Source organism: Sapajus apella, unplaced genomic scaffold (assembly GCF_009761245.1).
Source record: "Sapajus apella isolate SASKATOON/1434 unplaced genomic scaffold, GSC_monkey_1.0 scaffold1, whole genome shotgun sequence".
NCBI classification, from domain to species: Eukaryota; Metazoa; Chordata; class Mammalia; order Primates; family Cebidae; genus Sapajus; species Sapajus apella.
The window spans coordinates 79,495,966-79,511,624 of NW_022436941.1; the positions used below are offsets into that span (position 1 = coordinate 79,495,966).

General features: G+C 37.9%; 1 protein-coding gene across 2 annotated transcripts in view; it reads right to left on the minus strand.

Annotated features, from left to right (window-relative positions):
- Positions 1–2,907: 2,907 nt before the first annotated feature.
- The window catches only part of RAB3C (RAB3C, member RAS oncogene family), a 269,450-nt gene continuing 256,698 nt past the window's right edge, over positions 2,908–15,659 (minus strand). For both annotated transcript variants that reach the window (XM_032280269.1, XM_032280279.1), the window contains exon 5: positions 2,908–11,139. In XM_032280269.1, coding sequence (XP_032136160.1) covers positions 10,952–11,139 — 188 coding nt within the window. In that variant the 3' untranslated portion in view covers positions 2,908–10,951. The remainder of the gene's footprint in view (positions 11,140–15,659) is intronic.

Below are 15,659 nucleotides of genomic sequence, written 5' to 3' on the forward strand. Positions count from 1 at the left end.
TGCATCATCTGAAAATGTGGATCACTCCTTCTTTCTTAAAACTGACTCCTCTCTTGGCTTCTTGTGTCCCCTTCTCACTTGATTCTCCATCCATCCCTTTGACCACTCCTCTTTCAAGTCTCCTTTGTGAATTGGTTTTTCTTGGCTGCCCATAAATATCATGTGTCCTAGTTCTCAGTCTGCTCTTCTCTCATTTAAAACATTCTCCTGGATGTCATTTTCTCTACTCCCCAAGTCTTGGTTCTCATCTATATACTAGAACTTTTCAGAACTCTCTTCTGAACTCTAGATCTGCACCCTCCAGATGTTCACTAGACTGCATCCTTTGCATGTCCTCTAAAAACATCAACCACAACATTGTGGATGTGGAACTCATTCTCTTTTCTTTAAACCTGCTGCTACTATTGTACTTTCTTTCTTAGTTAATGGCAAAATCAACCAAGCCAAAAGCCTGAGGGTCATCCTTGGTTTCTTCCTCTTCCTGAATCTTACTGGTCACCATTTCTTACCTTCTTAATCGAACTTTCACGTATTCCCTACTCTTCATTTCTATCATTCCACAATTCATTTAGAGATAAAACTTAAAGGTTACTATAATCGCTGTCTAATACTCTTCCTGTTTCTACTTTAATTCATTTTTCATATTGCCAATTTTGTGATCTTCCAAAATTCAAATCTGTTCAAACTTCTTCCTTTCTTAAGTCTTTTCATGAATTCCCACAGCTGGAGGATAAAATCTAGACATTTAAAGCATTTCCGACACAGTGTTATGATCTCAGCCCTTGCTCTTTCTCCTTTTGTTTCATCCTGTGATCACCCTGTGTGAATGGCTTTGAAAGTCCATAAATAGTCTGTGCTCTGCTACACTCTGTGGTTCGCTCCCCATGCTTGGAACAGTCTTGTCTCATGTCTGCTCCTGCATAATTCCTACATGTCCTGTATGTTTTAGCTCAGTCCTTGTTTCCTCTAGTAGGCCTTCTCAGAATACCCCAGCCCTTGCTTTCAATCTGGGTTACTAATTTCTTCTGTGTTTTCATAATAGCTTGTGTTTAACCTCTATATTGACACTAATCAAATTATATTGTGATTGTCTGCTTGGTAGAAAATTGTTTTGAAATATTAATCCAGATTTTCATCCCATACTCACTTTCCATATATTTTTCTATACCCTTTGCCTTTCTTCCACTTAGTAGTATTGCTTTAAGGGAGAGGCAATATTTAGAAAAGAGAACATAATTTTTGAATAAAATTTCCTGAGATTTAGGATGAATAAACAGTGAGAAACTTTAGCTCAAAAGGATCAGGTCATTAACAATAGATTAGGAAGAAAAGGTGAGCAGCCAGACAAGCTTCTTTGAACTGGGTGAGGGGTTGACAAGATAGAGGAGAAAGAGGAGAACCAAGAACCAAGAGGTGGAGTGTCCCTGAGAGCTGTGAAAAGACTTTGTGGCCTTTTATTTAGAATGTGTCTTTTCCTAGCCTGTTAGGAAGTTGAGGAGAGAATGACTTAGCATTTTCTGATGGTGACAGAGATTTTCTGTTTCCTGCCTACTGTCTCAATGCTGTTGAATAAGTGGCCACATAGTAACTTCATGTTTTAAAATTAATTCAAAGCTAAGGGGTTATTACTTGAGAGAATAGGGTAGAGGCAGATTCCTGCTAAAACCAGTTGGATCTGGTTCTGCCACAAGAGCCTCAGAATAATCAGGAAACATGTGAGGTCTTTGAACTGAGTTTTATTGATTGTCATAAGTTTATCTGGGAGCAAAGGACTGTAGTGTAAAAATGCATTTTATAATATTTCAAAGAGGAAATTTTGTGAGCTCTTGAAATGAAACAAATTTTCAGCATTCATTTTAAGTATTGGATATACATATTAAGGAATATTTAGTCTATCAACTATGGTTTTTTTATTGATATTAACTTACACATTTTCCTCCATTACAGTGGTTTAAGTTCATGGAGGGTCAGGACTCTATTGTATGTATTTTCATGGATACTGAGAAATTAGCATATAGAAGGCATTTTGTAAGTGTTTGTTGATAATATAACTGGAAACCTTTTAATTTATTATCATTGTTTTCTTATTTTTGGTTTCTTAAGTCCTACCTGCTTTGTCTACCAGGGAAATTACCCTTCTATTACCAAGTTCAATTTAGAAGTTAATTTGACCCATGGGGCTCACTGGCTTTTTCGGGAACCTTCCCCCTTGACCAATTTTCAGTGCAGAGTCCTGGAAATTGCCCTGAGGAATACTTGGAAGAAATTTTACAGAATCAGTGCTGTTAACACAAGTAGAATGCTACAGGATTGCAAAATTAGTAGTAGGTCTGCCATGATACAAAGAGATTCGTAGCTGGGTGCTTCCCCATGCCTTGAGGTCCATGATCAAGGACAGCCTGCACAGCATCCTAATCATCACTGCACCAAGCACTATGCATTAAATGAAACCCATTCCATTCAGACATCCCATCTATATGTTGTCCCTGTTGACTGCCCTTGCCTCGGGCTGTGCCAGTAGGGCATCAAGTGATCGTCAAACCTTAGACTTCTGATTTAGGGACACATGGTCTTCAAGTTGCAGACCTGAAGACTTTTTACTACCTTAGGAGCTATTCCTGATACTACAGCTAAGATCTTTGTAACTCTGGAACCCAGTCAATTGGGTCAGATAAAAAGTTATCTATCTTGAAAGATTACAAGTATTAGAATTCATTCCTGTGCCTAAGTCCACATTCATGTGTGAGATATTCAACAAGCTAAATATGTTCACTCTTCATCTTTAGTTCAAACTCAGTGTTGTACTTAAGATTATTGAAGAGGAAGAAGAAATGGAAATAAGCATTCTAGGATGAAAAATAATATGAATTGAAAGAAGAAAAAAACAATCAGACTAAGGCTGAGAAATTCAGGAATATAGTCTCTTAGATATTTATTGTAATCTTCAGGAAATTAAACAAGGTAAACTCAAAGAAAAACCACTTTCTATACAGAATTCACATACAAACTGAATACCTAATAGAGCACATACCATTTTTTACACAATTAATTTCAATAAAGATAATTAAAACTTCACAATGTGAATACACTTCATAGCTTTAAACCCACACAAGATCTCCTGTGGACACATGAAGAGTCACAATATTTGCTATGCAGCAGTAGTTTTCAACTAAATGTCAGTCACTATATGAAAGCATTAAGCTGTTTACAATATTTTCTTAAGAAGAGTTCCACAGTGCAGTCACTGAGAAGGGGCCAAAAGTACCTGGTTCCAAAGGAAGATCTTCATCTGTGCATTTCCAATGCCCTTTACAGGAAACATGGAGCTACAGAAAAATATCTGGGTACACATCAGCCAGGTGGCATTAGGTCAGACAATCTCTCATGGTTTGGTGCACTGGCAAATGTCTAAAGCAACTGCTGTAATGTGGCATTAAAGCAATTTACATACTGTGGCTGAGTCTTGAGTGGCTCAGCACAGAGGAATATGATGATACAACAGCTTGTCTTCCTCATGGAGAACAAAAGGTAGGGAGCTAAACTGGGGCAATTTGAGTGGTTGCAAAGGGCCACTTTGGCTGTCTTAAGAAAAACAGTGAATCTATAGCTGATAGCTTTGTCCCTCTTCCATTCAAAGGAAACATGACTGCGGCCTTTCCCACTTATTTTCCTGGCACAGTCTCCTCAGTACCTAATTATTTCTGGAATTATGTTTGACCTCTTCAATGGAGCCCTCTTTGACTCTTCCAGTTCTTACAGGTCCCCCATTCTCTGTGCTCCTAAACCCTGACATAGCCTAGCATTTAGAATACATCTGGATTTTTGTGCCTTGTTCTTATTAGGGGCAGGAGCCATACCTCTTCCATGTTTGATTCCCACAGCACTGAGCATATGGGGTTCAATAACTATGTGACAACTAACTAAACATTCAACCACACCCTTAAATTATCATTCTAATGTTGGCTACCTGTTTCCATTCTGTAAAAAATTTGGCACAAAGTTATCACTAATCTCTCTATTTTACCCACCTTCACTTGACTTCTTCAGTGGGTTTTGAGAGCTAAGAACAAATTTCAGTCTATCACAGTTACATTCAGGCCACATATCACCCACATAGACCAAATCCATTTAATATGACTGGCACATCCTCACATGGCAATCTTCAACCACGCTCCATAGAGAGAACTGAAGGCTTAAATATGATGAACACATGGCCATGGTCATCTAGAATTAACTGTCTTGCATCAATTTTAGTGAATAAGTCATAATTTGTTTTTCTTCCTAAGGGTTTCATGACTTACTCCACTAACTGAATGAAAAGACAAAGTACAATATTAAAATGAATGCTTTACCTTAAAAAGAGAAATGGCAAATAGAAGTTTAAGATGCTTACTCTACTTTAAATTTCACATACATAAACATTTATAGCTTTTAGTTATCCAGCAGCCAGGCCTAAGTTCTTGATTTTGCATTTCAGTGAAGTTTGAGGCCACCAATTAGCATTAAACAAGGGAGTTTGAGGATGAATGTATGAATTTATGATGGCGTTACAAAGTGTTTAAGGATTCTGATTTGTTCCTCTTGTATCACCATTGTGGACAACTGAGAATTGAAAGTGAATACAACATTTGCTACAACCTGGAAATACACTGGTATTTTAGAATTCCCAGCGTTGACACTGTTGAATTTGTAAATAAAATACAAGTTTGAGTAGCAATAAAATATACATACAAATACAGAGGTGAAAATTCTTAGTAGACATATCATGTGATCAACCTTTCTGAGAAGAAAAACCTGACTTTTCCTAATGCACATAGTTTTTCTTAGGTATCTAAATTAGTTGCTTAAAAGTAAAATGTACACTTTTATATGACACTTAAAGTTTGAGTTATAGAAGGAGATGCTTTCATAAAATAAATGAACAGCCATTCTGTCTTGACAATAAAATCCACAATTCTAAAAGATAAAATTGACATATATTTTCAGATACTAAATGTTTGGTTTTATAAGAAAAACGTATTTTGAAGTAGGCACAGAGGAGTTTTACATGACACCAATAAGATATTTACTGTATAAATTGCACCACGAGACAAATACGGCTACAAGAAAATCATTTAAATAAGTCACACAGCTATCAAAGCATCTCACACATTCATTATAATTCACTCTTTCATACTAGTTTATATACACTGAGTAAGTCATTAAATATTGCACTTATTGGCCCATGAACCCTCAATTCTGAGGTGTTGAAAATAGAAAAGAAATCTATTTTATAACATATTTCATGCAACATTTAAGACATTTCAGTTCTACAAACACCATTAAATAGTTGTACATTTGGACAGTCCAACGGTATCACATCACATCTGACATTAACAATATATTAACAGGAATTACAGGACAGTTTTCCTTCAGCACGTATTCTAGGGATAATGAGATAATGCATGGAAAGCCATCATATTGATACAGCAAACAATACCCAAACTTTACTTTTACAAGAAGAAGTATGGAACCACTAGACAGATGTAGGTCATGCTCACGTCCCTGAAAGGGCAGGTGTCTGAGTGGCTCATGTGCCATCTGTGTCTGTAAGAACAGCATTCATGAACCTAAGCAATACCTAGCCCCAAATAACATGAATGCAAAATAATTTGCATCAAGAAATAAAGCCACAGCCAACTCTCACTTGTCCACGATGAACAAAATATGAACACAGGTGAATGAAATACACAGGTAACCTCAAACCTCATTTCAGCAAGTAATGACTGAAACTCCACCAATAATGGTTGCTGATGGGAAGTAAATGGTGAAACTTGAGTCTCATTTTCTATTCTTGGTCCTGTCATTCCATGAGGATGGTGTTTTTAAAAACTGCAATAATTTTCATGAAAGTCAAAAACTAAAAGAGAACTTTAAATAGAAAGTTCAGTTTGTCCACTAGCTAGATGGTCTGATCTTAATACTCGAGCTCTGAGTGATGTTTTAAAATAATTCATTTCTGTTATCTAGAATGTTTGCAAAATGTATTTCCCCTGCATTCTCTCTGTTTAGAGGAAATTAATTATGTGCACAGACTAATCAAATCAAATCAGTGTGAAGAACCAATTTCATGGACCTTGTAAGTAAGATGTGAGTTATAGTTAGAAATAGTAAAAGCTCCCTTTTCCCTAGTACTGAGAAAGCACCATAGATGGACTTTTCCCTTCTTAAAAAAAGTATCAGTGTTTACCTGATATCTTTGTATCAGGCTTGTGAGCGTGTGAGTGATTGCTGAGAAGGGCAGCACTGTGTGTGTAATCTAAGAGCAAATATTTCAATCTGTCAAAGGGAAATATCTTTTGACTGGAGTGTCAAACATTTCTGTAAATGTTTTTAAGAAAAAATATGTGTGAAATACCAGTAACAATAGGGAGATACATTTTAGACAAATCCCCCAACTTGGTTTTTCCCAGTTTGGGGGTACTGTATTTCTACAACCTAGAGCCCTTTAGATACAGTGCAGTGCAGGGGTAACAGCTTTTTTATTCTGGTCATAAACTTTATCTTTTATCTAATGTGTCCCAGTAAATTCCAGGATATAAAACAGGTTATGTCTTTAATTGACTTTGGTCAAAAATTCACATAAAATATGAACTCCCAAAAGCTGGCTCAAAGGTTCAGCATATCAAAAAGACTTCACCATTTTACAGGCAAACTACTGAAGTGAAAGTAGTCAACACACACAGGCAGAGCTGAGCAGAGCTGTAGAGGCTGCATTTTCCAGGGAGTGACAGAAAGGCCACATGGGTGTAGCTGCCCATGTGGCACCCAGACAGCACACTAAGTGACCATACAGGCAAAGGAATGGAATTCCAGGTTCTAGTCATGCAAACTGTAATTGTGAGAGAAAGGATTCTTCATACAGACAGGCCAGCTCCCAGGTATGCCACACCAAAAGTACCTGATTGAGCATTCCAGTAGTACTATGAAGATTATTAACAAACACACAGTAACTTTTTGGTCTAGAAGGGTTTTAGTTAAGACTTTTTATAAATAAGATTCATATCACAGTTTTTCACATGCAGGTGCTACCTCAGCTTGGTACAGCTTGGTAGTTTGGATATGCTTTTAATATAGTCCCACAAATGCCACACTGTTAACTAAAAGAGCACATAGTACATTCTCAACCATGCACTAAAAATACATGTTGGATAAATCACATCACAATGAACCACTGATTATGGACTACCATGCTCTAAAATTAATATTGCTTCATGGAAGTTCAGTTAATAGTGGAATGTATTTAACTTTTAGAAGAAGGTTATATATACCTGAAAGTCTATAGTCAGCATCCATGTATTTAAAATTGAAAGTTTAAATTGGTTCCTTAAAAAATAACCAGTGTACTAAACAAAAGGCCTATAATTCACATGAGTAAGATTTAAGTAGGTGAAATATATATTTGTTTACCAAGTGTATTGATGTCTTGTATAATTTGGGTTGTAACTTTGTAGATTTTATTATTACAATGCCACAACTTTCTGCTACAACTGGAGGCATCGTCATAGTTTTCTTGCCGAGTAAACATCTCAGCCCTTAGTTACCAGGCAGGAAAAGAAGATTGAACTTCAAGTGACCAGAAGGAGGAAATAGAAGAACGTCCTGGCTTTCACAGTCATTAGAAGTTCATCAAGGCAGTCAGAGCTGTTCAGTGGGGCAGGAACAATGAACTGATTCCTTGTCCTGAAGCAGTTCCTTTTATGAGCGTGTAGATGTGATGCTAACATTCAAACCTCCATCTTAGGATGCTTCGTGCACCTTCTACTTACATCCCCATCTCCAAACACTGAAATGCTGATTCAATCTGAGGATGGTTATTTAAGTGATTAAATTTTCAGTCCAGTTTTTCAGTTGCATTGGGAAAGGAAAGGAAGGTACCAACACCAAAGCTCTTAGAAGAATCTATTTGAAACAGTCAAGGTTTATTCCTAAAGGAATTTAGAGGAGTGAGAGTGGTCAGGTAATGAGTAGCAAAGAAAAATAAATTCATTCTTAAAACACCAGTTTACTTGCATTGAAGACAAGAGATAAATGTGTATGACTTACAAACTAACAGGAGTATGCACTTTTTAAAATGTCTTGTTTTTTAAAATATAAATTTCGTTAGGCCATTGATAAAAATGACCTGCATTTGTTTATGTATTTAGATTGTTGGTAGATGAAGCGGTGTGTGTGTGTGTGTGTGTGTGTGTGTGTGTGTGTGTGTGTGTTGGCCAAAAGGCTGAAAAACCTTGGAACTATAGTGCTGTAATTTATAAGTAACATAGCTCATTGCCAGTGAAAGCTCACTTAGTTAACCTTGAGTTGCTCCCAGCATTTGCCAAATTTGATATTAAACCCTGGATTTCTTGATGCAATTAGGAATCGAGAATATTCTCTTTTCTTATATACTTTACAGCAGAAGCAAGCGTTCTTTCTCTTGAGCTCTGTGACTATTTCTATGGAAACTTCTCATTGAATTATTTGGAATGGAAATCCAACCAGGGTGGGAGTTTCAGAACTGAGAATCAATGAAATTCGCTTCCATTGGGATTTAGAAATTAGAAAGTATCAGACGTTTCTTGGCGATGACACTTGGGCTATTGTTGCATGCCTTTCCTCTGACTGGTATAAAATGCTTCAGTTTCAGGATGTTTGACACTGTGTAAGTGGGCACTTGGCTTAGCGCTTCCCATCTAAGGGCCAATTAATTTTAGCAGCAGTCAGTTCTTCATGGAATGGGTTTTCAGGAGAGAAAAACTCTGCTTTTTCACTTTTAAATACTGTTTCATTTTGATTTTCATTTTACAATAATACATACATCAAGGTCCTTCTGAAAAAGCCATCGAAATATTCTTTCTATGCTTTTTACATCTATTTATATATGTGGTATGAGGGCTTGAAGGAGGACGGGAAGGGTTTCCTGGCTTTGTTAGTTCCTTTTAGATTGTAAAACTGAGCTTAATGCTATATCATTTAACATGGCCACATTCTGGCCCAAGTTACAGAAATATTATAACATCATGCAAACAGACTACTGCTGCAAACCAACCTGTTTTTATGCCCTCTGCTTCTTTCTTTCTATTCACTGTAATTCCTGTGATTTTAAAGTTGGTTTCCCCATTAAAAACTAATAAAACATTAATGTTTTCTTGTCTTTACCATGCTAATGCTTGCCTCGTAGGGTGCCAAAGTAGAAAAGTACTACTGATTAGTGGCTCTTCAACTAGGAAGGTGAGAAATAACATGGAAATGCTTAAAGCATTCCAAATGCTCTCTCCCCTAATTTCCAACTTTTAACTCACTAATGTATGCGACCTAGTTCTGTAACTTGTAAGGATTTATTCTCCAGAGATATCTTCAGATGTATGCCTGTTTCACTTACATCCAATACTTTTATGGGAAGCTTCTCTATTTTTGAAAATATGAAAAAAAATTCTTTGGCATAACCACCAAAAAAGGATAAGGTTCACTTAATGGAACTATCCTTCCAAATCTGCCAGATAGTCCCTGCTGCCTTCCTAAATCCTAGCAACAGTGGTACAGAGGCCAAGTTTCCCTGTCATTCTGCACAGCTGGGGGAAGGACTTGTTTGCTCTTTATTCATATAGGTTCTTTAGGAAGTTTGTGATACAAAATTGGAATGTCCCAATGGTTTCCTCCCTCTTTTAAATTGCTATGGACCCTAAATATTTCAGAAATTGAAATACTACAGTTATAGAATGTTTGCTGTGTAACTTAACCATGCATGCAATAGGAATATGCTTTAGAATTTACAAACATCTGGACTTAAAAAGATGATTAAAGACTAAAATTTTTCTTTTCCTCAACTTGGGACCCTTTGAAATCTGATTTAAGCAGCATTTAAACAGGTAAAAGAGCTTAGCTGAGGTTTCAGACGATGGCCATGTTTGGGGAGGCAAGTCTGCATCCTAAAGTAAGAGGAGCCCTAACAAGCGTAAACAATAAGCTCTAGTGCAGAGTTAGTGATGGTTCCAGAAAGTGATGGTGGTGATGACAATGGTGTGCATTATGAGGGTTGGAGGAGGCAAGTCATTAAAAAATAAGGAAGCTTGGACCTTGGAATTCTAGAGCTACTCACACCCTTCTTGGTTAAAATGCTTGTTGCATAACTGGCATTCAGTAGATACATCTCAGTCTGTTCGATGCTGTCAAATATTCAGGGAGTTGGGTAGGATCAGTGAAAAAAAAAAACAGTGCTGAGTAGGTATTTGCTTATTTAAATGTGTAAACAAAGGTTATTGTTAAATAGCCCCAGTCAGGTAAAATTAATGACTTTTAGGAAAATTGCAAGGATCTTCAAAACAACATTTCAATTTCTTTATAGGCCAGTGATCTCCTCAGTTATTAATAACCGTGAAATAAAGACACAGTTCCCAACAGTAAACTGACCAGACTCATGACAGCATCCCTCATCAGGAGAAAAACTTCCATTTGACTTTCCATTAAGAGTAAAGCAATTGAAGTTTCGTGACATCTTCCCCTGTGCATGCACACACACACATACACACACACACGTGAAATTCCTTGGTCATCATTCCTACAAGTGAATGCTATAATTTGAATCAATGGGACAAAAGCCAGTTAGTTATAGTGAAATTATAGTCTGATATCCCAGAAGTAGTCTGAGAACAAATTTGAAACAAACAAAAAAAAAGCCTAGCAGACAAATAACAAGTCACATGCAGGTACTAGATGTTTATAGATGGATAGTCCTTACAAATTTAAGATCACATATTTGCCACATATTAAACAGGAAATCTCCCAAGAATTGAATGCATGTATGAGCCATCAACATCACTTATTCCTTCAAATAATTATTAGGCAGTATAAATGAAGGTTAATAGACCATTTACAAATGCTGTTTGTTGGCAGCTGGAGCCCTCTGGAGCTGCCTGTGTGCATGGGGACACTAGCAGGCACAGTTGGGCTGCGGTGGAGGAGGGGTTTCCTTGAGTCTTGTGTTCTGCTTTGCAGCAGTGATGGCAGGATCAGTCTCCAAACCCTCTGACATTTTGTCGCAGATGATATCCACAAGGCGCTCAAATGTCTGCTTGACATTAATGTTATCCTTGGCACTTGTTTCAAAAAACTCAAACCCTGGAAGAAACAGAGCTTGGTTATTTCACGTTTCTGAAATAAAATGGGACTTGATTATGGCTTTGAATGGTGATGAGTTAATGGTGAGACAGCAGTAGGTGGTGGGTTCAGTGTAGATAAGAGATGAGAGGTGGGCATGAGGTGCCACTGAAGCAAATGCTACCTTCTCTCACTCCATTAACCATGAACAAAAGTTAAAAAGTGGAATTGGTGATGTTCACATTTTACTTTTCTTTATTGATTCATTTGCATTACCAGCATGACTGAATAGATTAAAAATATTCTTTTGCAAGAGTTAGTAATGACAACATTAAGAATCCTCAACACCAAATCTATCATCTTTTCCATCCCATCCCTCAACCCCCAGCCCACCATGTAGACTCTTGAAATATTTTCCTGGCATTATTTGGCATTTTATTCTCTTTTCATTTCCATATTCTGTCAAAAATTTTAATATTAATTTTTAAAAATCAATTTAAAGCTCAGAAGTCTTCATGTGCATATTCTGCTGTAAAAGGGAATACCAAGCTCCAACTGAATCCAGCTCTAACTTTTCCGTGTCTGCCCTGCTGCTGCCTAATGATGGGTCTGAGAGTGGGCTTCTAGTAAATTTTCAGTATCTAAAGGGACACAAGATGGCACTGAAGAGTCATAAGATTTATCTTAAACCTGCTTCAACCTCCTTCAGAAAATTTTTGAGTAGTGTTATTCCAACAGCCCTCCAGGGCTTTGTATACCTCTGCACCTATCAGCCGGGTGCTGATTTTTCCATGGCTTCTGTTATCTATCAGCAGGAATGTTTTTACCAACATCTGGGAAAGGGCACTTGGCAAATTTCTAAAGAGCTGCCAGAGATTGTTAAGAAGGTTACAAAATGCAGCAACAGCCTCACACTTTCATCTATGTGCCACTGTACCTGGGCAGAAGCAGCCTTAGTATGTTACTCTGTACACACTCTTATCACTCTATTGTTTGCATTCACATTCCACTGGCTGAGCTTGCCAGTTGGTTGCCATGACAACCTCCTGACTAGGCTAGCCAGAGATTGCTCTGGTCCATTCAGAGGACGTTGATTTAGCATGTGTTGGGCTGAACATAGAAAGGCTTTTCTAATCCATTCTGATTTTTACACCCTATAAATCCTTCTGGTTACATCTGGCCCTATCTCAGAGGAGTCACATGGATTCAAAATGATTAAATCATGTGATTTCATCCCAGCTCCCAGGGCCAAAAGAAAAAGACTAATATTTTGCATCCATGTCAAAAATCCCTCAAATAACCTAGAAATACTTATTTGCTTAAATAGTATTGAAGCTAGACAACAAAAGGCAATTCTCTTAAGTTAAAATCTCCAACTTAGTCATTACACTATTTGGTTGAATGACTACATCTGACCTTGAATTTCCCTAGCTACTCTCTTGTTAAAATCCATGTGAATAACTGCAGGACTGGGGCAGAAGAACATCAGCAGAGCCAAGGCTCTATAAAATAGAGGTGGATACTTCAAACTATTGTGGCTTGTATTTTTCTTTCATTCTGTCTCTCTGGACAATGCTTATATGGTTCTCTTACAGTCTGCATTTTAAAAATCTACAGATAAGGCCATCTGGTGTTAACAGAGCTCTCTTTTCTAATGTTTATACAGTATATAGAGCTAGGGCATTCAACTTCAAGTAATTCAATCCAGATTTAGGGAAAGGCAAGTAGAGATCTAAGCAAGATCCTTGTTGTTAAGATATCAGACCTATTGGCATCTGTGTTGTGATTTTCCCAGAGCTAATGGGAAGCTGTTTTATGTCATAAGATACCAAGAACCCACTGAAGAATTCCCGATCCCTGAATGAGGCTTTGAAGAAAAACATCCTAGAATTTGGTACAAAGGTCTCATTTACAAGTTCAGTTTTCTCATCTCCTTTGCTAACACTTCTTGTACTTACTAGTATGATTTGGGAAGTCACTGAGCTTGAACAGTATCATAAAAGATTCAGCCCTTATGAAAAAATGATAATCCACACAAGGTTTTGTCAACTGTGGCATGTTTAGTCTGGGCATCTCAACACCTTATCATCAAACCCGGTATACAATTTGAGGTCAGTAAAATGATATTTGATCTCAGAAGCCAACATGCTCTCAGCTTCTCAACCTTAACTGGAACCCTAAGAATATGTCACAATTAAAGAGACAGTGTGCCAGAAATAATGGCACCTATTTATTCTGCATGCTGAGAAGGAGACATCGCGATATGGTGAGAGATAAATTATCAGTCAAAAGATGTGGGATCTAGCCCCACTTACCAATACTTCTAACTTTGGGACCATGAGCGAGTCACTTTTTAGAAATCCTTAGATTCCTTATTTATGACATTTGCCTTCCTTAACTTACGGTGTTATCCTGAGACTAAAATGAGGAGAGAGAGGCACAAGTGCCAAGGCACAAGTGTTGTTATCATAGACTATGCTGTGATAACAACAATAGCAACAATAAACTGACATTTGTTGAGTGGTTACTATATAATAGGTGCTATTCCAAGCACTTTATACATTGTAACTCATTTTATCCATTAGTAGGTGCCATTATTTTCTCCAATTTACTGACGAGGAAGTGGAGGCAGAAAATGGCTGAATAATTTGCTCAAATATTTCCTTGCTCAGCTAGTAATGGGCAAAGCTGGCACGTGAACTACTAACTTGTACACACTCCTGCTTCTCCAGATACACTGAAAAAGTAAGCTGCCATTTTGTTCTGGCTACTTTGTAAATCCTATGTTAATTAACAATCACGATATACCATAAACTTTCATCAAGTTAAATAATCAGAAAATAATTAACTATATTTAACACTGCCAGTAAACCAAATAAACAATCTTTCTTGGTAATTCCAAAAGTACTGTGATATCTTGTACTGCTTCAGATTCATCAAGATGGTCATCACGACAGCTGTACTTCTACACAGAATTTTAGAATTATAGATATAAAAGGTTCTGAAGGCTGGGCGCGGTGTCTCGCACTTGTAATCCCAGCACTTTGGGAGGCCACGTGGGTGGATCACCTGAGGTCAGGATTCTGAGACCAGTGTGGCCAACACGGTGAAACCCTGTCTCTACTAAAAATACAAAAATTAGCCCAGCATGGTGGCACATGCCTGTAGTCCCAGCTATTTAGGAGGCTGAGGCAGGAGAATCACTTGAACCTGGGAGGTGGAGGTTGCAGTGAGCCGAGATCGCGCCACTGCACTCCAGCCTGGTGACAGAGTGAGACTCCATCTCAAAATAATAATAGTGATAATAATAAAAGGTTCTGGAAATTAAAGTGCCTTTCATTGACCAGATATGGTAGGCCTTCTTGTCGTAAGTTTGTCATGAAATAAGATATTCAGGATCAAAATCAATATCATTAGTATTTTAGCATTTATTTAGCAGTTTAGATTTGGAGTAAAAGAATGTTTTCTATATAAACATGATTTTCTATCCAAGTGAATCAATCTTTTCATTCAATCACCTGTGTATGAGGACGCTCATGCCCACGACTGTGTGTGCCCATGGGTGCTTAAAGCTCATGGCCTAACTTATAACCACTAATTCAACTGCTACAGCTTGTGTTTTTTTCACTCACTCAGATTCTGTGGCTGTTACCTCCCAGTATCTCTGTGTTTTCTCAGTATTTGGAGCTTGTTCTTAGAAATCTTTAATCTTCCATTCGTACACACCAACATTAGAGGGAAGCTGGCACTTCAGTCAATGATACTTCAGAAACAGAGACTTATACCTTTGAACATCACTTCCAATCTACTGGGTAGAAGAGTGTGGTTCAGCAAAATCAAATAAATAGCCCAAGGTCACACAGCAAGCTGACTGTGAAGTCTGACAAAGACCTCCTGATAAATAGGTTACTGATATAGCTTACAGCCTTGAACACCTGTCTCTCAGACTACATCATCCAGCATTAGTATTTTCAGCTCATGTAGGTTTCTTCATCAGCAAATCAGTGAAGCCTTTCACTTAACTATAGAAACTCTGATCATTCTGTCTCATTCTTCCCTTAACAGAGCCTTTCTCATCTCTATGGCAGAGGCAGGCAGCACTGTTCCTGAGACAGATGAGCTTTGCACTGTGGTCCAGCACATCTCTTGCAGACTTCCTCATGCCTGATCCTGAAAGGGTCATTCTGTACTTTCCAAAAACTACTACAGGTACAGCGGGACACTAATCCCTTCAGGTTCACTTGATGTTAGGGACCAGAAAAAAGCTCAGAAAGTTTTGTTTGATAAAACATGTTAGCTGTGCTGAGGAAAGAAGAGAAGAAGCACAAAGCCAACTGTGTCCTCTTCATGATGGACACTGAAAGAACAAGCAGAGAGAGGCAGAGAGAGTGTAAGCCAGACTTCACTTTAGTGCCAAAGGGCTACAATCCTATACCCTGGCTTCATAGGATTGGGGTTTCATCCTCATCAGAACCACCTGAAGTATGGGCTGGGTGCCATGGCTCATTCCTGTAATCCCAGCACTTTGGGAGGCCAAGGTG